This window comes from Mus musculus, chromosome 11 (genome assembly GCF_000001635.26).
Source record: "Mus musculus strain C57BL/6J chromosome 11, GRCm38.p6 C57BL/6J".
Lineage (NCBI taxonomy): Eukaryota > Metazoa > Chordata > Mammalia > Rodentia > Muridae > Mus > Mus musculus.
Window position 1 is genome coordinate 76,219,591 of NC_000077.6, and position 24,132 is coordinate 76,243,722.

The following is a 24,132-nucleotide window of genomic DNA, read 5'->3' on the forward strand; positions in this document are numbered from 1 at the left end:
GCTATAAAGTTTATTGTTTATCATTACATTTTTTTTATTGTGTGCACTGTGTGTGTGGGTGTGAGGGTGCCAAGTGTGCATGTGAAGGTCAGAACACAATTCAGAGTTGGTTCTCTCCAACTTTTACATGGGTTCACAGGATCAAACTCAGGCTGCTAGGCTTTCCTGGAAAGCATCTTTACCTACAGGGCTCTTTGTGGGCCCTATGATGGCCATTTTCTCTCTCTCAGTGATGCAGATATAGGCCAGACTAGACCAGATTAAAAGATTGTAGGGAATTGGCTCTAATGCTTTGTTTTAATTCATCTCCCCAAAGCCTTATTTCCAAATGCTGAGGGTCCCTGCCCCCAGGTGTCTTTGATCAGTACTAAAAAACTGCCATACAGCCAATGACTGGGCAAGGGGCAGAAGGAGATGAAGAGCAGGCAGATTCTCCATGACTTAGAAGCAGAGAGATTAAAGAGCTGCAGGAAAGAAATCATCCAGCAATGTAGGTGTAAAGGGAAAGCCACCCCAATGGAGGCTACCAAGAAGGAAACAGGGCCGCAAAAATAAAATATTGATTTAGAAGGTATTAACTCAGGAATGCCAGAGGGGAGTCTGTGCTAGCTGAGGGGAGGTTTGGAAGTGCCCGGCCACTGAGCAAGTTAGGCATATTAAAAATTAAGCTGGCATGTGTGCGTGCGTGCATGCCTTTGTGTCTTTGATTCTCAAATTCTTGAATTTAGAACACTCTGGCAGGTGGCTAAAGGCTGGATCACCCGCCAGAAGGGTGCTCAAAGCAGTTTACCTATTCACCATTATGGTTGATAAAGGCAGGTTTATTAGGAGGCAGCTCTTGGGTGGGTTCACTGACCTCACAGGATCAGTGAAGTCACACATGCAGGCTAAAGCAAGGGGTTTTTACAGAGTTTAGGTGAGGGGTGATGATGTGCCAGCTAGGAGTTGGATTCTGTCCATACATAGCCAAAAAATTCTTTGAAACATCAAGCCTGGTGTCTGATTTAGGAGTTCTACTGCTGTGAAGAGACACCATGATCACAGCAACTCTTTTTTTTTTTTTTTTTAAGGTTCTTTTCAGATTTATTTATTTATTACATGTAAGTACACCGTAGCTGTCTTCAGACACACCAGAAGAGGGAGTCAGATCTTGTTACGGATGGTTGTGAGCCACCACGTGGTTGCTGGGATTTGAACTAAGGACCTTTGGAAGAGCAGTCGGGTGCTCTTACCTGCTGAGCCATCTCGCCAGCCCCACAGCAACTCTTAAAATGGCATTTAATTGGGCCTAGCTTACAGTTTCAGAAGGTCAGTCCATTATCATTATGGTTGGAAACATGGCATTATGCAAGTGGACTTGGTACTGAAGGAGCCAAAAGTTTGACATCTTAATCGAAAACCAGCCAGGAGGAGACTGCTACATTGTCCAGACTTGAGCACATATAAGAGATCTCCACAGTGACACAGTTCCTCTAACAATGCTACACCTCCTCCAATAAGGCCACACCTCCAATAGTGCCACTTTCCATGGGCCAACCATGTTCAATCCACCACATGGAATAGTGGCCCACATCTATAGTCCTAACACTGGAGGCTGAAGCAGGACAAACATTCAAAACCACTGGGTACAGTATCCTGTGCATTTGATCTCAGCAAGAGGCAGGGGTGGGTTGGTCTCTTGAGTTTGAGACCAATCTAGCCTACCGAGTTCCAGTTACGAAGTTAAAAGCTGCCTTGAGTTACATGGTGAATTAATAGGTTACCCAGAGCTATCAGGTGAGACTGTCTCAGAAAGCCAATGGGAAAAGTTTCTAAACGTCAAGACCTTCTGTGGTAAGATAACAGAACAGAATCTTACCATCGGGTCCTGGAAATGAGTACTCTAAGCAGTAGATTTAGCTTTTGTTTTTTTTTTGTTTGTTTGTTTGTTTTGAGACAGGGTCTCTATAGTCCTGGCTGGCCTCTAACTCAGACACTCTCCTGTCTCTGTATCCCAAGTGCTGGGATTAAAGGCGTGCACCCCCATGCCTAGCTGGTTTGGCTTCATTCTGACATTTGTTTCAATAGTATCTACATGATTAACAGGTAATCAGATTTTCCTCCAGCCCCAACCAAGAGTAATATTCCATATAGTTGTCTCAGTCTGGACAATAAATTTGTTACCAAATTTAATACAATTACACACAGTAGGAATTTGCCTCTACCAAGAGTGATAAAAATATTTCATTTCTAAAAACAGAGCTTTGAAGAGTGAAACTACTGCACAGACCTCCTATGCAGGACACAGCCAAGTGGTGGGAGCATTTCTCAAAACATAAGTGCCAGACTGATAACAGACTGGACTGGAGATGTAAGTGCTCTTCATGTGTCTTCCACTAACCCGAAGCCTTTGGTTTATTCCTCGTAGCAAACCACTCGTCACTTTTGTCTGCTTCCATTGCCTAGGAAACAGAGGGACAAATGTTACTCCAAGTCTGCATTCTCCACCGTGCATTAATGCTAAAGCAGTCCATCTGTGTGGAGAATGTTGTTCACTCACAGGAGAGCTGGTGAGCAGCAAACAGTTGCTTGGTGATTTGCACAGCTGGCCAGAGAGCCTGGCCGCTGATGAAAGACCAGGGACTGTGCAACTACCGAGTCCTTGGCAGAACAGGAACCCTCAATGCTCATGAGCTTAATCTGAGACCAAACAAAATGAATGCAGCCCAGTGGTGGAATACTGACCTTCAGTTCACACCCCAGTACCACCACCAAAAATAGTATTTGAGACAGCCAGGCAAACACTTTATTCCCAGCACTCAGGAGGCAGAAGTAGGGAGATCTCTGAGTTTGAGGCCAGCCTGACCTACAGACCAAGTTTCAGGACAGCCAGAGATACACAGAAAAATCAATTCTTAAAAATCCAAAACTAGCCGGGCAGTGGTGGCCCACGCCTTTAATCCCAGCACTTGGGAGGCAGAGGCAGGTGAATTTCTGAGTTCAAGGCCAGCCTGGTCTACAGAGTAAATTCCAGGACAACCAGAGCTATACAAAGAAACCCTGTCTCCAAAAACCAGAAAAAAACAAAAACAAAACAAAACAAAACAAAACAAACAAAACCAAAACATCTGCCCCTACAAATCATTTAGTTATTTGGTAATGAAAAACTTTTATTCAGCCAATAAGAAGATATAGTGATACTTTTTTTTTAAGTGAGGTTTTTGGGGCTGGAGAGGTAGCTCGCAGTTAAGCACATGTACTGCTCTTGCAGAGAGCCCAATTGGGGTACAATCATCCTGGCCTATGACTATAACTCCAGAGGAATTAACACCCTCTCCTACACCACAAGGTGCCTACATGCTTGCAATATAGTAACACCACACAAAGACATACAAAGAAATCTTTGTTTAAATTGAGTTCTTATCACGCACTAGGTTCTGTACTGGGTCCAGTATGACATGAGTGACCGTCTGGTCTTTGGGGATTCTACTGACCAGCTGAAGACTCACACAGGAAGTAACTGTCCAGAAGACAGCAAGTTCGTTTTGAGGTATTTCATGTAAAAGATCCACAAAAGGCTGCACCTGGCTTTAGTCCCAGCAATTGGGAGGCAGAGTCAGGCATTCTGGGAATTCGAGGCCACCCTGGTCTACAGAGTGAGTTCCAGGACTACCAAGGCTACACAAACTAATACAAAAACAAACAAAAACAAAACAAAGAACAAAGATATAAATAAAAAAAATTATTCATTACCAGATTAAAACGTAAGGAACAACTAAATATTTGGAGTAATAATATAAAAAATACTTATCTATACCAGGAGGAAGTCACAAGATAATATTTACATTAGAAAACATAACAGAAAAATATAATAATTTGATTAAGCAATAGTGAAGGTGGAAGTCCTGCGCGGAGTGGGCTTCAGATATGGTACAGACGTGGCTGTGTTTCAGTGACATGTCCTAGCCAGCCTGGTGGTGGACACATGCAATACCAGCATTCAGTGAGAAGAATAGGAAATCTGCCAGTTCCAGAACAGCCTAGGTTACTTTATAAATCTTTGCCTAAATAAGTAATAATTTTGGGGGCTACCTGATTTACTGTGCTGATGAAAATATAAAGAACTTAAACCTTAAAGCAATATTAAGAAACCACTCCCAAGAACTGAATGAGATCATAAAGAATGGGAAAAAAACAATTAACTCTGGTACGGAGGATCCGAGAAAACCTCTTCTTTTTGGAGGACCAGCTTAAAAGAAGAGAAAGAAAAATACACTTTGGGTGCAGACAAGAAGTTGTGTTTTTATTATTATAAGCAAGGTAGTGAGGTCAGAAGAGGGCTTCCCTAGGGGCTTTCCAGAGATAATAACAGGCCAAAGCATAGATAAGGGCCAGCAGATATACACAGCAGGCTTAGACAGAGAAGAATGTATCTGGAAGTCAACAGAGCTAGAGATTAGTTTAAAACTCACTAGATTTCAAACACAGTTAAAAGACCAGAGATATCTCAGAAAGAGAACTTAGCTCTTGGTGAATAATGACTAATAGAATTTAAAAGAAAATCAAAATAAATGAGAAAAAAAACATGTTAAAGTGCACGTGTATATAAATCTAAAACTATCAGCTGGGCGTGGTGGCGCACGCCTTTAATCCCAGTACTCAGGAGGCAGAGGCAGGCGGATTTCTGAGTTCGAGGCCAGCCTGGTCTACAAAGTGAGTTCCAGGACAGCCAGGGCTACACAGAGAAACCCTGTCTCGAAAAACCAAAATCAATCAATCAATCAATCAATCAATCTAAAACTATCCTAGGCTTGACAAGATGACTCAGCAGATAAAAGCATTTGTGGCCAAACTGGCAACCTGGACTGAAATGGTAGGAGAGAACTGACTCCCACAAGTTGTCTCTGATCTCTACTGATATGCCATGGATTACACGTGCAGTGAATAAGTAAAATGTAATAATCTTTTTTTTTTTTTTTTTTTTTTTTGGTTTTTCGAGACAGGGTTTCTGTGTGTAGCCCTGGCTGTCCTGGAACTCACTCTGTAGACCTGGCTGGCCTCGAACTCAGAAATCCGCCTGCCTCTGCCTCCCAAGTGCTGGGATTAAAGGTTTGCGCCACCACACCCGGCGGCAATAATCTTTTAAAGAATAGAACAATTGTAAAGTAAAAGGTGGCTTCAGTGCAAATCAAAGAACAGCTCCGAGGAGTCAGTTGGAACAGTCAGGACATGGGAAGATAACTGACTTCCTTCCTTTGTTTCTTTCTTTCATCTATTTGTTTTTGAGGAAGGATCTCTTTATGTAATCCTAGCTGTTTTGGAACTTGCTATGTAGACCAGGCTGGCTTCAAACTCACAAAGATCCTCCAGTCTCTGCCTCCCAAGTGTTAGAACTGCACACAGCAAGAAATCTTTTGCCCACAGGAAGGACCAGGGTACAGAGAAAGGAAAAGAACTAATTATAGCATCCTGAAAGACCTCCATCCCAGTGTCTGTCTCCAATTCATTAAATGCCTGATACCATGAGTACAGTGAGAAGTCTGGGATTTTGGTTTCTTTAACAAAAAACACAGAAATATTATAAAAATATTGTTTGGTTTTGGACACTAGGACAAGGGACTAAGATGCATATTTTACATATCAAAGCAGACCTGGCCTCCTGGTTCTCTAAGCATTCCTCAGTTCCAACCTGGAATGCCCACTCCCAACCCTAATCTCCTGAAGTTTCCAGCCCAGGGCCTGGGTTATCCTTCCTCCAGAGGTTCTTTCCTATATAATCCAGACATTTTGATCTTTCCTCTCCCTCTCCCTCTCCCTCTCCCTCTCCCTCTCCCTCTCCCTCTCCTCCCCTCCTCCCCTCCCCCCTCTCCTCCCCTCCTCCCCCTCCTCCTCTCCCCTCTCCTCTCCTCCCCTCTCTTCTCCTTTCCTCTTCTCTCTCTCTCTCCTTCCTCTTCATCCTCTTCCCTTCTCTCTTTCTGCATACTCAAGTCCTTTCTCTTTTTCTTTTCCCCCTCCCCCCATTCTCTCCTCATGTGATTTCCCTAGCCCCAGTCCTGGGGTCTGTGAACTCACCTGAGAGCTTTCCAAATAAACCCAATAAACCTGCATTTAATATATTCTTTTTTAAAAAATGATTTATTTATTTTATATACACTGGTGTTTTATTTGCATGTATGTCTGAGGTACTGTTGCATCCCCTGGAACTGGAGTTACAGACAGCTGGGAGCTGCCCCATGGGTGCTGGAAAGAGCTCTTAACTACTGAGCCATTTCTGAAGCCCTTAAATTGGCTCATTTCACCGAGAAGAAATAACCTACAAAATATGCTTTCATTTTAATCCCACGAACAGGATATGAGGCTGCTTCACAGCAGCTGACTATGACTTGCCTTGTGCTCTAGCAGAGGCATGGTTTGCCAGCTACAGATAGTTTCTGTGATTTTTGTGACATTTGGAATTTTGGGGACTTTTCAGAGGGTACATAAATGCTAGGGCCCTAAGAAATTGGGGGATTGTTGTTTGGTTGCTGTTGGTTGTGGTTTGTTAAGTAGTTGTGCACAAAAATGAAGCAAGAAGAAATTAGATATTCTGACAGTGAAGATCAAAAACTTGCCCCAAGGACCTTGGTGTCCCGAGTCACCAGAGAAGTCTAACGTCGAACCCTTTCTGACCCCACCTAACCTTGCTCAGGGATCGCATTCTTTTCTATCCTGTTTTCTCTCATCATGATTTAGGGGACTGAAAGGGTGGAAGGAAAAGGGTGGAGAAGGCTGGAAGTAAGAAGAACTCACAAAGAAGAAAAAGCCAGCTACACATGAGTGATTACTTAATTTTTTTAAGCATTGGTTTAGTTACAAGTTGTGACTTAGAGAATCTAGAGTTGGAGAATATACACATAGCTCTTAAGAACACTTCAAAGCACACAGGGCTCCATACCCAGGTAGCACCAGGAGAGAGCTAGCCTTTCAGGAGTGCAGACAGGCCTGTGAGTGCAGAGGACTGCTGCTCAGAGGAACCCACGGGGAACCCTCAGGACACAGGAACTGAGGAATGGCCTGGGACAGAAGCCTTCCAGTTTCCGTCTGCGCCTGGAGCTGATCCTCTGCCACAGAGCTACATACACAAATACTACCAGGAGAGACCTGGTATCCCAGGAGTGTCTACACACCTTTGAGCACAGGTAAGACTACCACTTCACTTCAAATTCCTGGCCCAAGAGAGACCCTCCCAGAGCCATTAGGACACAGGACCAAGGATCAGCTGGGGACAGGATCCTTCTGGTTTCTGTCTGCAACCCAGAACTGACCCTGTACTACAGTTCTCCATAACTAAATTCCTCCCGGAGAAAATTGGTCTTCCAGGAGTACTGACACACAGGTTTGTAGGACAGAAAGAGACAGCAAAACCAGCTAACACCACAGATAAAGATATGGTGAGAGGCAAGGGCAAGAACATAAGCAACAGAAACCAAGGCTACTACTTGGCATCATCAGAACCCAGTTTTCCTACCACAGCAAACCCTGGTTACTCCAACACACCAGAAAAGTAAGACTCTGATTTAAAATCACATCTCATGATGATGATAAAGGACTATAAGAAGGACATAAATAACTCCCTTAAAGAAGTACAAGAGAACACAGGTAAACAGGTAGAAGACCTTAAAGAGGAAACACAAAATCCCTTAAAGAATTACAGGAAAGCACAACCAAACAGGTGAAGGAACTGAACAAACCATCCAGGATCTAAAAATGGAAATTGAAACAATAAAGAAATCACAAAGGGAGACAACCCTGGAGAAAGGAAAGAGATCAGGAGTCATAGATGCGAGCATCACCGACAGAATACAAGAGATAGACGAGAGAATCTCAGTTGCAGAAGATACCGTAGAAAACACTGACACAACAGTCAAAGAAAATGCAAAATGCAAAAAGCTCCTAACCCCAAACATCCAGGAAATCCAGGACACAATGAGAAGACCAAACCTAAGGATAACAGGTATAGAAGAGAGAGAAAAGATTCCCAACCTAAAGGGTCAGTAAACATCTTCAACAAAATTATAGAAGAAAACTTCCCTAACCTAAAGAAAGAGATGCCCATGAATATACAAGAAGCCTGTAGAACTCCAAATAGATTTGACCAGAAAAGAAATTCCTATGTGTATATAGAATTCTTAGACAATAAAGAAAAATGGAACTGAAAAAAAAAAAAAAAAAAAAAAAAGAACACATCAAAGCATGCCAGGTGTGGTAGTACACACCTTTAATTCTAGCACTGCAGAGGCAGGTAGATTTTTCTGTGAGGTCAAGACCAGCCTGGTCTACACAGTGTAACATAGCCCCAGAACTTAGTAGGCCCCAAGACCTTAGCACAACTGACTCCATGGTGGAACTACTGTTCAGGCTGTAAAACTCCACACACAGACAGTACCACCTGCCAAAACTAAAACAAAGGCCTAATCCATTAAGGTCCATAGTTATTGGAAGGACTAAATATACTAACCTTGCTTTTGGCTTCTGTAGTTCTACTTCTTGGTAACTGCTCTTGTTAGTTAAAGTATATCAACCTAGGATATAGTTTTTTGCTTAAAAGCTCATCATTAGAAAGGTTCTGGGCTACACTGAGATCTCACACACCGAGTAGAGTTGCTGGACAGCTAATAAAGACTTTCTTTTTCTTTTTTTTTAAGATTTTTTTTTTTTTTTTTTAGATTTTTTTATTTTATATATGTAAGTACACTATTGCAGTCTTCAGAAGAGGGCATCAGACCCCATGACAGATGGTTGTGAGTCACTATGTGGTTGCTGGGAATTGAACTCAGGACCTCTGGAAGAGCAGTCAGTGCTCTTAACCGCTGAGCCATCTCTCCAGCCCCAATAAAGACTTTCTATTGGCTTAAAGCCATGTCTAAGCAGTCTTCTCTGGTGATTACCCCACAACACTAGTGAGTTCCAGGACAGCCTGGGCTATATTAAGACCCCGTCGAAGGAAACAGGCCAACAAGAATAGGGAAATAACTCAGTGGACGAGAGCACTTGATCTGGAAGCATGAGGCCCTGAGTTCAGATCCCTGGTACCAAATAAAAAGTGTGGCTGCACTTTGCCTGTTCCACAGCATTGAGAGGCAGAGACCGGTGATTAATGAGAACTGGCTGGCTGACGGGCTAGCCATAGCTAACCAGAATTACAAACTTCTAGTTCAGTGATAGACCCTGTCTCAAGGAAATAAGGTGGAGAGTGATAGAGGAAGGTACTGCTTTGTCCTACCACATGCACACAAGCAGAGCACACAGAGTGTGCAGGAAGGGGCCTGGGAAGGAGAGAATAATGAATCTCTAGCTAGGCATGGTAACTCATGCTTATAATCCCAGGGTTGGGGAGATAGGAACATATCAAGAATTCAAGGTCCTCCTCAACTACGTATCAAGTTCAAGACCAGCCTTGGCTACACAAGATTCATTCTCAAAAAAAAGCCATGGGGGTAGATACAACCCAGCACTTGGGAGACAAAGGCAGGCTGAACTCTAAGAGTTCAAGGCCAGCCTTGTTTTGACATAGTTCCAGGCCACCCAGAGTTCCATAAAGAGACATTGCCTCAACAAAACAAAAATTTTGAGAAGTAAGGGTGTGGGGAGATGGTTCAATGATTAAAGTGCACTCTCTTTGTAAGTACGAGGACAAGAGTTCAAATCTTTGGGACCCATGAAAAGCCAGGAGCAGTTCTAGGTATTTGTAATCCCAGCTAGGTCAAGATGGGGACAGAGAAAGAAGAATCTCTGGACGCTCAGAGCCACCTGTTGAACTTGGTATCTGAAGTGTTGATAAGATCCTACTCTCGGGCTGGTGAGTTGGCTCAGTGGGTAAGAGCACCCGACTGCTCTTCCAAAGGTCTGGAGTTCAAATCCCAGCAACCACATGGTGGCTCACAACCATCTGTAACAAGATCTGATGCCATCTTCTGGAGTGTCTGAAGACAGCTACAGTGTACTTATATATAATAAATAAATCTTTAAAAAAAAAAAAAAAAAAAAGATCCTACTCTCAAACAAGGAAGGTGTGGATGGCACCCAAGGTTACTTTCTACCCACACATATGCACTGCGGCATTTGCAGCCCATACTTACCCCCCCACACAACCCTCCCCCCAGACATATGCTCACAAACGTAAAATTATACATCTATGTATGTCTAGTCTTGCTCTTCTTAAAGTGTATGGTACATAAGGAAATTGTTTAATTCTTATTTCCTTTAAATTGCCTTAAATATAAACATACTTGAGTATTTTAGCGTAAATGTTCCAAAGCCTGAGATGTGCCTGAGAATCCCTGAGCAAAAGGAGAAAGGGGAAGCAGGAACAGGGTGCTGTGGGGAGGGAGGGACACTGAAAGCGATGCAGAGAACTAGAAGCACAGTTGGACTCTCTTGTTTGGAGTATATTTGAAGTTTAATTCATGAAATATCAAAAAATCAAAACTACTATGCAAAAATATCAACAAGACTTGAATAGTTAATTTATAAAAGAAGCAAACTGCCAATAAGTTTATACAAAGGTGCTCATCATTAGTCATTGGAGATTAAAACCAAAACAAGAAACTATCCTCCATTTTTAGAACAGCTACCAGAATCAAGGAAGCAATAACAAAGATGCCAGTGAGAGTGTAAGCAAGCACAGCTTCAGACAGCACTCCACCCCCCCCATCACCCCCCCCCATCACCCCCCCCCCCGCTAGCAGTGAGAGCTCCCAGTACTCCCCAGGAGGCCTGACTAGAACCAACCTGTAACTTCACACCTCCCAAACTTTATTCTAGGGGATCCTGGGCTTGTCTACTATGCCTCCCCAGCCCCACTACTCATCTTAACTAAGGATTCACCAGGAGCTATAACTTTTCCAAGTTCTGAGGTGCAACAGTAAACCAGGACATAGTTTTCCTTCTTTAGAGTTGTTCTTATGTTTGATCTTACCAACCTAGCATTTACTCTACATGAAATAAAAACAGCTGTCCAGAGTAATGTGACTAGACTCTAGTTTCGTTTTACCTAAGAGATGTACTTTTGCGGCTACCCTTCAGTTCATTACACTTATTTACTTACTGAGTGTAGTATGTGTAGGTGCACACATGCCAGAGTCCACTCGAGCTTTCCATTATGTGGGTCCCAGGGACTGAACTTAGGCTTGGCAAGCTTGGCAGCAAGGATCTTTACCCACTGAGCCATCTGGCCAGCTATTCTCTGACATAACCAAACTGCTATGTTTGCCCTTTTGAACCACTATTAAGTAAAATAAAGGTTTTGAATTAAGAGTTAATCTAGTACCAAGATAGCGACTAAGTGACTAAGGGAGCTATATATTCGGTTGTGTACACAGTGTGATACTCTGCCCAGAGACAATCCTGCCATAGGTGGACAGAGCAAGAGAACAAGAGATTTCACATGCCACTCAGAGCAGAGCACAGCCTAAACACACGAGTTACTTGTTTCTGAAGTTTACATTTAATACTTTCAGAAATGCACATAACAAACTATGGAAAGAGAAACAGGCTAAGGAAGACTCACTTCGCTATATTTATTCTTGTCAGCTGGCTGCACTTTCCTGTACAGTAAAGCAATTCTCCTGGGTATGGGTCTTAGAGACACGAAACATGTGGCTGCAAGAAGATTTAAACATGAATGCTACCAGCACCCTTCCTTACGTAGATAAAAATCCACAAACAATCTAAATGTACACTACCATGGAAATGGAGAAACAAATTGCTATCTAATAAAAGCAACACAAAACATGAGATAGATACATGCAATTACATGGTGGAATCTCAAATTAATCATAGTAAAATACCTATTAAATGGATTCAGTTGTTTGAAATCCAAGAATAAACAGAATAGATCTACTGCACCAGCAATCCAGTGGTTGCCTGGGAGAAGTCGGGAGCTCAACAGCACAGGAGGGGAGGGGCTGCCGCGCATGAAAGAACAAAGAAAGAAAGAGCAGCATATTTGCTAACCGAGAGCTCGATCGACAGTCTATTTTCCTGCACGTTTAAAGCCTTAATAGGTATCTTTTACATATTTCCTTTAATTTGCAATAATATGAGTGCCTATAGTTAGGACTATAGTTAATTATCTTCCATAAAGCACACCGAAATCCCAATACTTTTATTTTCTCACCTTTTTAGATAAAGCTCTAAAGGAACTTTTAAAAGTTCAGGCAATTTTAACAAATTGCTGAAATGCCAGTTATACGGATCAAAAAAGTATAGAACTGGGATAAATTGATTCTTTTAATCACTCACTTGGGTATTCAGAAGTGCGGGAGGCCCCGAGATCAGGCCCACCTTCTATCTACATGGAAGGCTGAAGCAGGAAGGTCCTCTGAGCCTAGGAACTCGAGGTCAACTGGGACACCAGAGTCCCTGTCTGCAAAGTTCAAAGTATTCAGAGAATGTCCACTCCGTGCTGGGTCTACATTAGAAACTAGAGTCCAACAACAGGCTACTGTTTTCCTGATGAAAACTCAAGTGTGATGAGAACCGAAGCTGCTGCATTTGGCAAGATGAGATCACCACCAACATAAACACTATTTGCTGCCAAGATCTAGTGCAGAGAGATGAAGTATGCATTTCAGACAAGAAATAGAAACTATGGGCAAAGAGATCTTTAAAGCAGAAATCTAATTAAAGAAACATGATGATACAGTCCTAATTGGGAGGATGAGGCAGGAGGATCACTAATTTGTAGTCAGTTTAGAGACACAGAATCATATCTCAAACTCAAAAGATCAACTATCTTGCGATGGAAAATGGCATGGAAGGGGGTTGTTTTGGAGTTTTGTGTGCCTCAGTGAACGTATGCTCACCAAGTGCACGCAGGAGCCCTTGGGGTCAGAAGAGCGTGTCAGATTCCTTGACACTGGAGTCACAAGCAGTACTGGATCCTCACATGAGTGCTGGGAACTAAAACTGTGTCCTCTGTTAGAGCACTAAGCTCTCATAATCACTAAGCCATGTCTGCAGCCACTATTTTCTGTTTTTAAGAGACAAGGTTTCACTAAGTGGCCCTGGTTAGCATAGAACTTGCTATGTAGATCAGCTGGCCTTGAATTCACAGAGATCCCCTCCCTCTGTCTCCCAAGAAAAGTTTTAAAAGATGAGAGCTCCCGGTTCTCTTGGTATGATAATGAGAACAAGTAGGAAGGAAGAGAAGATAACCAAGCAGCCAAGGAAACAAAAGGAGGATGCAACTCAGGCGCTCTCATCCAAAGAATGGTTAGTTAGCCTGAGGCAGTGGGAAGATGGAGATGCTAAATTCTATAAGGGATAAAGTAGGTGACATTGAAGACATTGTCTAGGAATAAAAGTCATCACAACAGGGAAAGGACATGCTTGACAGCACCTGGACTCCATATGTCCTTTATACCATCCTGTTTCGCCCTATAATGACAGTGATGTACAAACAAGACTCACATCATCCAATAATTTGCTTCCTTTTGGATCCATCTTAGAGAGTTCTCGAAAAGCTTCATCCCCAACAAAGCAAATTTCATGTCCATCCTACATCATAAAAGAGAAAAGCAATGTGAAAAAAAAATCTTTGAAGAAATCCCTGGGACGGGATAGCCTGTCCCCTTGCTAAGCAATACTTACAGGGTCAGCCAGGATGACCACTTGCACTGTGGCTTTCCCTGGGGTGTCCAGACTCACCAACGGAGTCAGGATCGAGTGGCTCTCCCTTTTCATCAAGTCTTCTAAGTCTGGCAACTTGAAAAACACAAAAGGACAAGTAAGCAAGGCTCACATAGTACTTTTCTGGCACCGTCCTCATTTGACCAAGGCACCACTGGATGGAATTTATTATTGCAGTGGTTCTTAAAAGAATGGATGAGCATGAAACAAAGCAGCAAGCAGAATGAACTCACAGGAAGTCCAAAGTTCTTAGCTGGGTTGAAACCAGATAGTGACAGAACTTAACCAATCAGGGGTGGAAGAGATGGCTCAGCAACTAAGAGCAAGTACTACTCTCAAAGGGGATGCAAGTTCAGTTCCCAGCAACCATGCCAGGGAGTTTATAAATGCTGCTAACTCCAGCTCCAGGGGAAGTCCTGTATGGACATCTGCATTCATGTTTATGTATACAACACACACACACACACACACACACACACAAGATGGCTCTATCGAGGTTGGTTCCTTGTACTCATTCCAGAGGCTCACAACTCCCTGTAAGTTCAATTCTGAGGGATCTGACTTGCCCCACAGGCACCTGCACTGGCACATAGACATAGACATACACATATACAAAATAAAGAATTTAAAAAACAAACAATTAGGTAATCAAATAGTACCTCTTTCTGAGGACAAGAAAAGGCAATTCTTCCAAAGGCCGCTGCATGATCAACTGCACCCTGGATGCCCTGTAGCTCTAGCTTACACTGAAGAGAAATAAGAGAGTGGGCTGATGATTTCTGCTAGGCTATACATGTGTATAAACTCTAGTTTAGTGCAAAAACTCTAGTGTTTGGTAAAGTGCTTGCCACGCAAGTGTGCAGGCCTTAGTACAGATGCCCAGCACCCACAGAAAGCTGGATGTGGTACCATTCCTATGGTGTGGCAGGAGGCACTCAGGAGAAACTCCAAGGCTTACAGGTCAGCTGATGACGAACGAAACCAAGGAAGTATCTGAGTAGGAAGGTTATTAGTGGGTTTATTTCCTTTTATTCATTTAGAAACTCACTGAATCACTGTGAAGAAACTATGGAACCACTTTCGTGTTAACCTGATTTATGAACCAAACACAAAGGAACAGACAAGCTGTTCCTCTGCAAGTCACCCACCTGGTTATCAGCGTAGCCCAGCAAAGCTCGTTGCTTTTCCTCATCTTGCTCATAAATTTTCATTCCCAGGAGATTAGACCAGTAGTTCAAGGACTTCTGGAGATCAGACACTGCTAGAGTCACCTTTAATACAGGATCTGAGGGTGAGGAGACCAATGTGTCAAGTCGCTTCAGTGGAATGGAATAAAAGGCCGAACAAGCTCAAGCAAATGTTAAGAATTTAGCTTAGAAGGCTGGAGGAGGAGTGTGTGTCTCTCGTACAAGGCTTCCATTTGATCTCCAGCAACTCTCTTTTTATCCAAAGAATTTAGTTTATAAGGAAAGCATTTTAAACCAACATGAAATGAAACATGAGCCAAATAAATGACCGAAAGATAATCACTTGGTGGGAAAAACTACGTTTGAATTAAACAGCAAAATGTATTTCTGAGGGGTTAAATTATGAAATATAAAGAATAAACTAGCCGGGCAATGGTAGTACGTGTCTTTAAAATTCAGGCGGATTTCTGAGTTTGAGGCCAGCCTGGTCTACAGAGTGAGTTTCGGGACAGCCAGGGCTACACAGAGAAACCCTGTCTCGAAGAAAAAAAAAAAGAATAAACTAAGAAAATACGTACAAGTAGTTTATTTTTCATTATTTAATTTTTATTGTCTTGACAAACTATCAGTGCTAGCTGATTTATTGCAGGGAAAAAGATTAAAATGACAGAGTGTGAAAGTTTGTGGGCACTGATTTGACAGAATGTACCAAAAGTTTTAAAAATGTACTGAAAAAGCAAGTCCGTTCTCAGCAGTTGAGAAAGCAACTGTGGCTGTGTGAAGGGCTCTTTCTCACAGAGGCCTTTCCTAGTGTGGCCCAGAACAATGAGACACTAGAACAACAAACACCCAACAACAGAGGCTGTTTATCTTCTGCAGAGAAACGCTGCCATGGAATTCCTGCAAGGGCTTATGCAGGGTACATTTATATATGTGTATGCATTGTTTTCTATAAGAGATCTTGGACACAGGCTCTGGAATGCTCATAGTAGTTATCTCTAGACACATGGGCACTACTTTCCTCCCCTCCCACTCCTCTGCTCCTCTTCCTTTTGTATATGCAATATGTAAAAAAATAATTATTTTCTCAGGGTAAAAAAAAATCTAGACAGGCATATACAAATAAATGTAATTATAGAAAGAAAGAAAGAGAGAGAGAGAGAAAGGAAGGAAGGAAGGAAGGAAGGAAGGAAGGAGAGAGAGAGAGAGAGAGAGAGAAAGAAAGAAAGAAAGAAAGAAAGAAAGAAAGAAAGAAAGAAAGAAAGAAAAGAAAGAAAGAAAGAAAGAGCGAGCGAGCCAGGCACATGCTTGGGAAGTAGAGGCAGGCGAATCTCTGAGTTCAAGGCTAGCATGGTCTACAGAGGGAGCTCCAGGATAGCCAGGGCTAAACAGAGAAACCTTGTCTTGAAAAACAAAAACATAAACAAAACAAAAAGCCAACTAAAAGCAGCTAAAATATAATGGAAATATATTATAAGTGATTTTCTGATACCCACAACCCCCACCCATGCCAGTGCCAGAGGCTGAACCCTGGTCCTGTGAAGCACACATTAGACAAGTGTTCTATCACTAAGCGGTGAAGCACTTTCCCTTTTCTTTCTTCCCTTCTCTTCCTTTTTTATTTCCTGCAATATAGAAACTTTACCTAGGATCTCACACCCTAGGCAAGCATTCTGTCACTCAACCTTTTTTTGCCCACTTTTGAGACAGGCTTTCAAGAGGTTGCCCAGATAGGCCTTGTTCTTCAGTCCAAGTAAGCCTTCTAGCCTTAGCCTATAAACCCTACTAGCTGGGATTATAGGTCTGTGCCATTGGGTGTGGCCAAGGTAACTTTGTAAAGAGCTGTTGTACAACTACATCTGACTCATCTATGACAAACTCAGGGTTTTCCCCTCAGTTCCCATCACCTCCATCCCCTCGGCAGGATAGCAATGCCAAGACTAACCACGGTGCTCCCCACGGATCTCCTCCTGGGAAACTCAAGTTTACCATCCTCCACTGATTGCAAAATTATCAAACCCAAGTTCATTGAGAACCTGAGCTCAGTGACAGAAGAGACCTTAATTTTATTCCCTAGCATTGAACAAGTAGCACAGACACTGTCCCCAGAGCCAGCAGGCCTGCAGGATAGTCACAGGTGCAGTCCAAATCAGACCAGCAGGAAATGAAAGCCTCAGAGATCTTAGCATGGCAAAGGACAAAAACACCTTAGGAATGTGGAGTCTGCCGTTATTTTTAAGTCCAGGCTGAGTACCTCTTACTTGAAATGCTTGGGAGCAGAAGTAGCTCAGTTTGTAAAACGTGCATAGACTTTACTGGCTGAGGATCCCTAATCTGAAAATCCTAACTAGAATCTCAAGCTTACAGAGCATGGTTACAAGCCTGAGAGTGCAGTACTCTGGAGGTCGAGGCAGTACAGTCCTTGAGTTCTTGGTTAGCCTATACTACTCGTTAAAAGAGGTTAGTTTGGTTTTTTTGTTTGTTTGTTTGTTTGTTTGTTTTGTTTTTGAGATGGGGTTTCTCTGTGTAGCCCTGGCTATCCCAGAACTGAGAGATCTGCCAGCCTCTGCCTCCCAAGTGCTGTGAGTAAAGGCCCATGCCATGCCACCCAGCCCTAAGACATCGTCTTAAACAAAACAAAACTTTGGAAGTGTGGAATAGGATACTCAACGTGTATTAAACAGACAGAGTGTATTAAATCTGACCAGTGAGTGACCTGGCAGACTCCAGAGGTTTGTTTTCCTCTTTCAAAAGTCTGTTTGCAGGCTCACGGAGCCCCACCCACTCCCAGTGTATCATACTAGTGTGGGAATTAGCCCTAACAGCATGAGAGGACAACAGAAAGGGAAAACCTGGGGTCTTCATATGGCTGAGCCACTGAACCAACTAACCCTCAGTCTTCCTACCTGCTCTGTGAACTTGAAACATGCTCTTAGTGTTCAAAGTGGTTTAAGTTGGGTTTGCTGTTATTTGCTGCTAAAAAAACATCCTAAAAAGTTGAATTATCTGTAGAACAGAACCAGTGTAGATTCTCTGTAGCTAGGTACTAATATATAACATATATCTAATGTACATAAAAGGGAATAATTTCCTAGAATACAGGCAAGAACACTGGCTTGGGAAAGATACATCCTATCAATATAAAAAGCTGTAATACAGAAAATTCCACGGCAGAACCCTCTCCATCCCATCTTAATCAAATGTGCCTTTAAACAGGCTTTGCCTGGCCTATTGTAGTTACCTGACTGAGATGGGCTTCTATCCTGTAAGTAGAACTTATATCCTCCTGGGGCTTCAGTTTCAAAAATCCCTTCTGCAACTTTACTCAGTGGCCACTCCAGCTTCCTGGCATTGCTGACAGCTTGGCTAGAAGCAAGCGTGATTCCCTGTGACAAATAACATCCACACATAACATTACAACAGAGCTTTGCAGGACAAGGTAAGGAATCAAAACCCCAGAGCCTAAGATTTAATTGGCATTTTCTTATAGTGATTCAAAAGAGGGTTTTAGGTGTTCTCTTCAAATTCTCCAGATGCAGGCATTTATAAATCAGAGCAAAGAAATTAAAATACTGGGCTGGAGAAATGGCTCAGTGGTTGAGAGCACTGACTGCTCTTCCAGAGATCCTGAGTTCAATTCCCAGCAACCACATAGTAGCTCACAACCATCTGTAATGGGATCCGATGCCCTCTTCTGGTGTGTCTGAAGACAGCTACAGTGTACTCACATACAATAAAATAAATACATCTTTTAAGATATCTGTGATATTTAATACATTTAATACCAAAAAAAAATCTCTTCAGTTTTCAAGACAAATGCAGAAAAATCTTGATTTTACATGGACTGGTCAGCTATCCACTTGAGACAATTTGAATATAGTTATTCATTTATGAGGTTGACCTTGAACCTGAAACCTTGCTTATTCTAGGTAAGTGCTCTACCACTGAGGTATATCCCAGTCCACTTTTGGATTTTAAGCACCAACACTTTAAGGCAAAAATTAAAGTTGCCAATAGTGTATAATTCTGCCCTCTGGGAAAGCCAGCCTTGTACAGCCTGGACTCTGTAGCTGTTCCTGTTCTGTCACCCTGTCATCTGCTTTGTTGCCAGAGTGAATGTTTCAAAAAAGCATCCTACAGCTTGTTCTCAAGTAACCCACAGGCTTTGTTGTTTTCTCTTGATGGCTCTTTTTTTAAAGATTTATTTATTTATTATTATATGTAAGTATGTCTTCAGACACTCCAGAAGAGGGCATCAGATCTCATTACGAATGGTTGTGAGCCACCAGGTGGTTGCTGGGATTTGAACTCAGGACCTTCAGAAGAGCAGTCAGTGATCTTAACTGCTAAGCCATCACCAGCCCCCCTTGATGGCTCTTAAAAGGCCCAACACTATGCACACTTTTTCCCTTTGAAACAGGGTCTTAAATATGTAGCACTGGTTGGGCTCAAGAACTCATAACCCCCCTGCCTCAGCCTTCTAAATGCTGGGATTTTGGTCATGTGCCACCATACCCAGCTATCATGTCACTTCTTACCCCTCTCCTACCACCTTTACCTTACCTCTCTAATCAGCGATTCCTTACAACTCTCAAGTCAGGGTCTGGGCCTGCACACAGGCTCTTTCCTCCACCTAGAATTCCCCTCTATCCACATGCTGCCCTAGGTCCCTTCCCTCCTCTGAACCTCCTCCAATGTCACCTCCTCACTAACCACTATTTTCAACTTCAAATTTTAAAAAGTTGTTTAGGACTGGAGAAATAACTCAATAGTTAAAAGTATTAGATATTCTTGCAGAGGACCACACGGGCAGCTCATAACCATCCCTAACTGCAGTTCAAGGGGATCGTCACCCTCTCCTGACCTCTTCAGATACTGCACACATGTGGTGCACATACATATATACAGGCAGAACCTTCATACACATACAATCTTTCATTTTTTAAAGCCAACTTTGTTTCTAACTTGGACTATTATAACTGTCTCAGCCTCATCCAGATCCACTGAGACAGAGTGATATTTACCATGAAGTCATTGCCAAGCTTGTAGTCTCCGATGCCATAATTGTATGTCAATTCTGCAACAAAATGATCATCCTCGGGCCCAAATCCCACCATTGTTTTACTCCACTTCCCATCATAAGGCCTAAAAGAATGAGAGCAAGTGAACTCAGTGAGCGCAGGAAACTCTGCTTCCTGCTTTAGAACACATGGTGGCCAGTCCCTTTCAGTCCCATACATTCCAAATAAGGATGAGATGACCTCCGAAGGTGCTGACAGCAGCTGTGGACACCCCCACCACACACTGCACACACCAACCATTTGGCACTTATTTAAGGAAAGACTTACTTTTAAAAACAATGTAGGAGAAGGAATCCTAAAGACAGTTCTATAGTCTAACCTCAAAATAGTTTCTTTGCCTAGCAGTCAGCAAGCATGCAAATTCCAGGGACCTTGAAAGTTTCCAACTTGCCATAGATACTAAGCTCAGTATTACTATTACTCAGTATACTGTTGCTCAGTATTACTATTACTCAGTATACTGTTGCTCAGTATTACTATTACTCAGTATTCTGTTGCTCAGTATTACTATTACTCAGTATGCTATTGCTAAGTATTATTACTTAGTATTACGTAGCCATTGCTTTCCCTACTGCAGATATTTATTTGTGCTTGTACTAAAATATGAAAAAATACCCGGTCTTTGTTAGGATTCCTGGCATAGAGCTCTTTAAACCTTGGAACCTCCTGGTAAGTGGGCCTTGTATTCCTGAGCCTCTTTTAGAATACCTGGGTTGGCAATGACAAGCCGACTGAAGGTGGGGTAGATAGCTTAAGGATTTGCTTGGTTGCCAAGAAGACCAAAAGATCAGAATGTTGAGCCACACTTACCTTTGAGAAGGGGCGAGGGAGGGGAAAGTAAACTCTTTAAATCTGTGTAAAAACTATTCAACAAGACCTGATGAGTTTGTGGGTTGTTGCAGCCGTGGATGTGCTGGGATCACAGAAGGATTGGAAATGCCATCCCTCCTCACTTCCATACCGTTCTGCATAGTGCTCTTCTATCTGGCTCTTCCCGATTTGAATTCTTTATAAGTCAGTAAATGTAAGCAGTGTTTCCCTGAGGTCAGGAGGAGGGGCTACTAGGATTTGTAGCTGGTCTTACACACCTCCAGACACACAGAGAACTGAGCTAATGAGATCCCTGGCTAGAATCTGGAGTCCTGGAGAACTGCTTGCTGTGTCTGAGGTGCTGCATGACAGTGTGGAGAGACAAAGGGTGCTCCCCGCTGCTATTCAAGTAGCTTCTCCTGTTTCCTGCCTCCTTTCTGTTATTGTTATTTATTCTTTAAAGTAGCTTATCCCATGCCTTACACTCAACTTTGAGAGAGTGTGTTCTGCTCGGAGCTACTCAGAACCTTAGCTTGTAAGATAAGGCGTCATACCCATTGCATGCAGCTTTGCAGCCTTCTTCAAATTCCTCATGGCGGAGAACCTAGTAAAGAGAAGAGAATAAATTATAAGTTCCACTCGTTGGAGTACTGGGGATTTCAAGGACTTGTGTTAGACGAGAGCTCTAATGCTGAGCAATGCTCTTAGCGCTCAACTTTAAAGGACTGTCTCACTGTGTAGCCCAGTTGCTCTCAAACTATGATCCTCCTGGCTCAGCCATCCTCATGCTGGCACTTCAAGTGTACTAGTATTGTACGTAGCGCATTTATGCAAACTAACAGGACATAAACATTATCATTTGTTAGCTTTACTAAGAGAAACAAGCAGACCTTCTACGATAGGTATAGCAGAGGTAAGAACATCTTAAGATGGGCCTGGTAGCACATACCTTTAGTACTAGCACTTAGGAGACAGAGGCAGATAGATTTCTGTGAGTTCAAGGTCAGCTTGGTCTACATAGTGAATTCCAGGACAGTTGAGGATACATAGTAAGACTCTGTCCTGCCCCCACTTTCCCCCAAAAGAGTTGCACTCCTAAACAGGTTTGAAATCTCTTTAGGGTAGGAAGCCACCTGTGGTAGAGAAGTGTGTTTAGCACTCGAGACTGCAGTGTGGAATGCTGAGCACGCTGTTTTAGACTCAGTTTCAGACTGAGTGTGACAACTCTGTTGGTGAAAATGGATAACCTGTTTGGAGAGCCGAGACAGAACCTAGAATACAGAAAGCTCTCACTGTCTTGGTCTCTGCTCCCCACCTCCTTTTCTCCTGACACAGTGGCTCATTATGTAGCGGTCTGGCTTGCTGCTTAGTGTAGGCTGGCCTTGAGCAACTGCTGGGATTGCAGGAATGGGCCACCACGCTCAGCTGTTTGCAGTTTTCATCCCTACTGCTCTCAAAAATTACAAAAGTCATCTTTCTTAGCTGGGCATGCTGGCACTCCGGAGGCACTGAGGCAGGAGCATCTCAAGTGCAAGGTCAACCTGAGCTACCTACTGGCCCTGTCCCCACATTAAAAAAAAAAAAAAAAACCACAAAACTTACTGATTTCTTTCCTTAATACCATCTTAAAGATATATTCCTACAGCACAGCTCTGGTGGTATCACAGGCTCCCCTTTACTTTAGCATAAAATCCAAATTGCTTTGCATGCATAGCATTCAAGACAACACCAGAGACGAACCCAACCTGTACCTTCTCACACCCCAATCTCTTCACCTAGCCAAATGCACATAAAATCAGTGTCATTTTCCAAATATCTCCACATCACCTATCCAGGCCTTCTTGAATAACTTTCCCCTCTAACCCTGGTACGTGGAAATGTTCCTTTTCAGGGTCAATTTATGCAAGGTTCTCATGAATTATTTCCTGAGAGCCTAGGTTGGTAAATCTCTCCTTTTGCATTTTTAACATAAAAGTAGCTATTACTTTACAGAACACAAACTACCTGTGAGTCAGTTACCACCTAAAAGGTAACATGTTTAATCTTAACAACAATCTTTTGATCAATGAAGAAATAGAATAATGACATGTAGTATCACTAAACTCTGACTGGTAGGTATAAATCTAATATTTCCTACATCATGTGCTCTAATTGGGAACAAATGCCAGAGTCATTTAGTCTATACCTAACCTTACCATGGTACCTTCAAACACCAGGAGTGTGTGTGTGTGTGTGTGTGTGTGTCTATCTGCCTGCCTGCCACAGGTCAGATTCCCTGGGAGTTGTAGTTACAGATGGTTGTGAGCCATCCAACACCTGGAACCCATCTTACACCCTCTGGAAGAAGAGCAATCATTCTTAAAAGTTGAGCCATGTCTCCAGCCCCTACACAGCAGATATTTTTATGACTAACCTGTGTTGACTGATTTGTGCAACTTCCTTTACAGTCCTTACCTCCTGTACCATCTCTACACCCAGCTAGACTTGGACTGCTACAAGTCTGTTAAAAATAAATAAATAAATTCTGCACTGGTGTGCTCCTACCTCCCTGGCTTACCAAAGAGCTCAATAAACCTTTCCGCTACACTTTCAGCTAAGTGACCCCCTTAGAATCACAGCTTCTCAGACTGTTTCCAGGTACTAGGAAGGCGACTTGATTCTGACCTCATACTTACATCTGGGCTGTTTAGAACAGAGCCACAGATCATGAGCACCTACGAAAGAGACCGTTCAAACTTGCTCGGACAGGGCTTGTTCGCGGAATCCGATGGCGGAGTGCTTGTTTAGCATGCGCAAAGCCATGGGTCCCCCTCCCAGAGCCTAAATTTCAAATCCGCAGCTCTGATGGAAGCCGAAATTTGCTGATCACACCCAAACCTTTCAAACCAGGAGACCGCTCTGTCGTGAACTGGAAGGGGCTTTTTAAAATAACGTTTTGCCTATCAACGCTCCTTCACTATAGACAGCAGGCTCCCCAAGCCAGGAGTGTAAAAAATATTTGAGAAGGGCTGTAGGTGAACGTGCGTAGACAACACAGCTGGTAGGTGAGTCCCCTTTCAAAGGCTTCCCAACCCGAAAGAGGGGGGCTCGCAAAAGCTGAAAACACCGGCGTGGCAACGCGGAGTCTAGGGCCTGGCGGCTGGGGTGGCCGCGCGCCCACGGCGTCTTCCCTCCCCTGGTGCGGCCCGGCCGCCCATCGGGGTCTCGCGCTAGCCCCGCTCGGTCCCGGTCTGCACCTGCATCCCCAGGACATCTCGAAAGAAATGCACTGTCTGGAAGCGGTTCTTCACTTTGAAAACGAAGTGCAGAGCTCGACGAGTGGCCATGGCTCCCAACACGAAAACCGAGTTCCAGGCAGAGGGACACCCCGCCCACCAAACCGGGAAGGATCGTCGGGTGACGTC

At 43.1% G+C, this 24,132-nt stretch overlaps 1 protein-coding gene across 2 annotated transcripts; it reads right to left on the reverse strand.

Moving 5' to 3' along the window:
• Nucleotides 1–804: 804 nt before the first annotated feature.
• Nucleotides 805–24,109, reverse strand: Glod4 (glyoxalase domain containing 4). 2 transcript variants are annotated; one of them, NM_026029.3, is made up of 9 exons: nucleotides 23,965–24,109; nucleotides 21,283–21,332; nucleotides 19,862–19,982; nucleotides 18,079–18,223; nucleotides 14,799–14,935; nucleotides 14,310–14,396; nucleotides 13,612–13,725; nucleotides 13,432–13,518; nucleotides 805–2,441 (listed from the first exon to the last, which is right to left on the reverse strand). In NM_026029.3, the coding sequence occupies exons 1-9, from the start codon at nucleotides 24,052–24,054 to the stop codon at nucleotides 2,376–2,378; spliced, it is 897 nt and encodes a 298-aa protein (NP_080305.2). In that variant the 5' UTR covers nucleotides 24,055–24,109; the 3' UTR covers nucleotides 805–2,375. The 2 variants fall into 2 exon arrangements, with proteins under 2 accessions (NP_080305.2, NP_001349830.1); NM_001362901.1 differs by having other exon boundaries at nucleotides 23,404–24,109.
• Nucleotides 24,110–24,132: the final 23 nt, after the last annotated feature.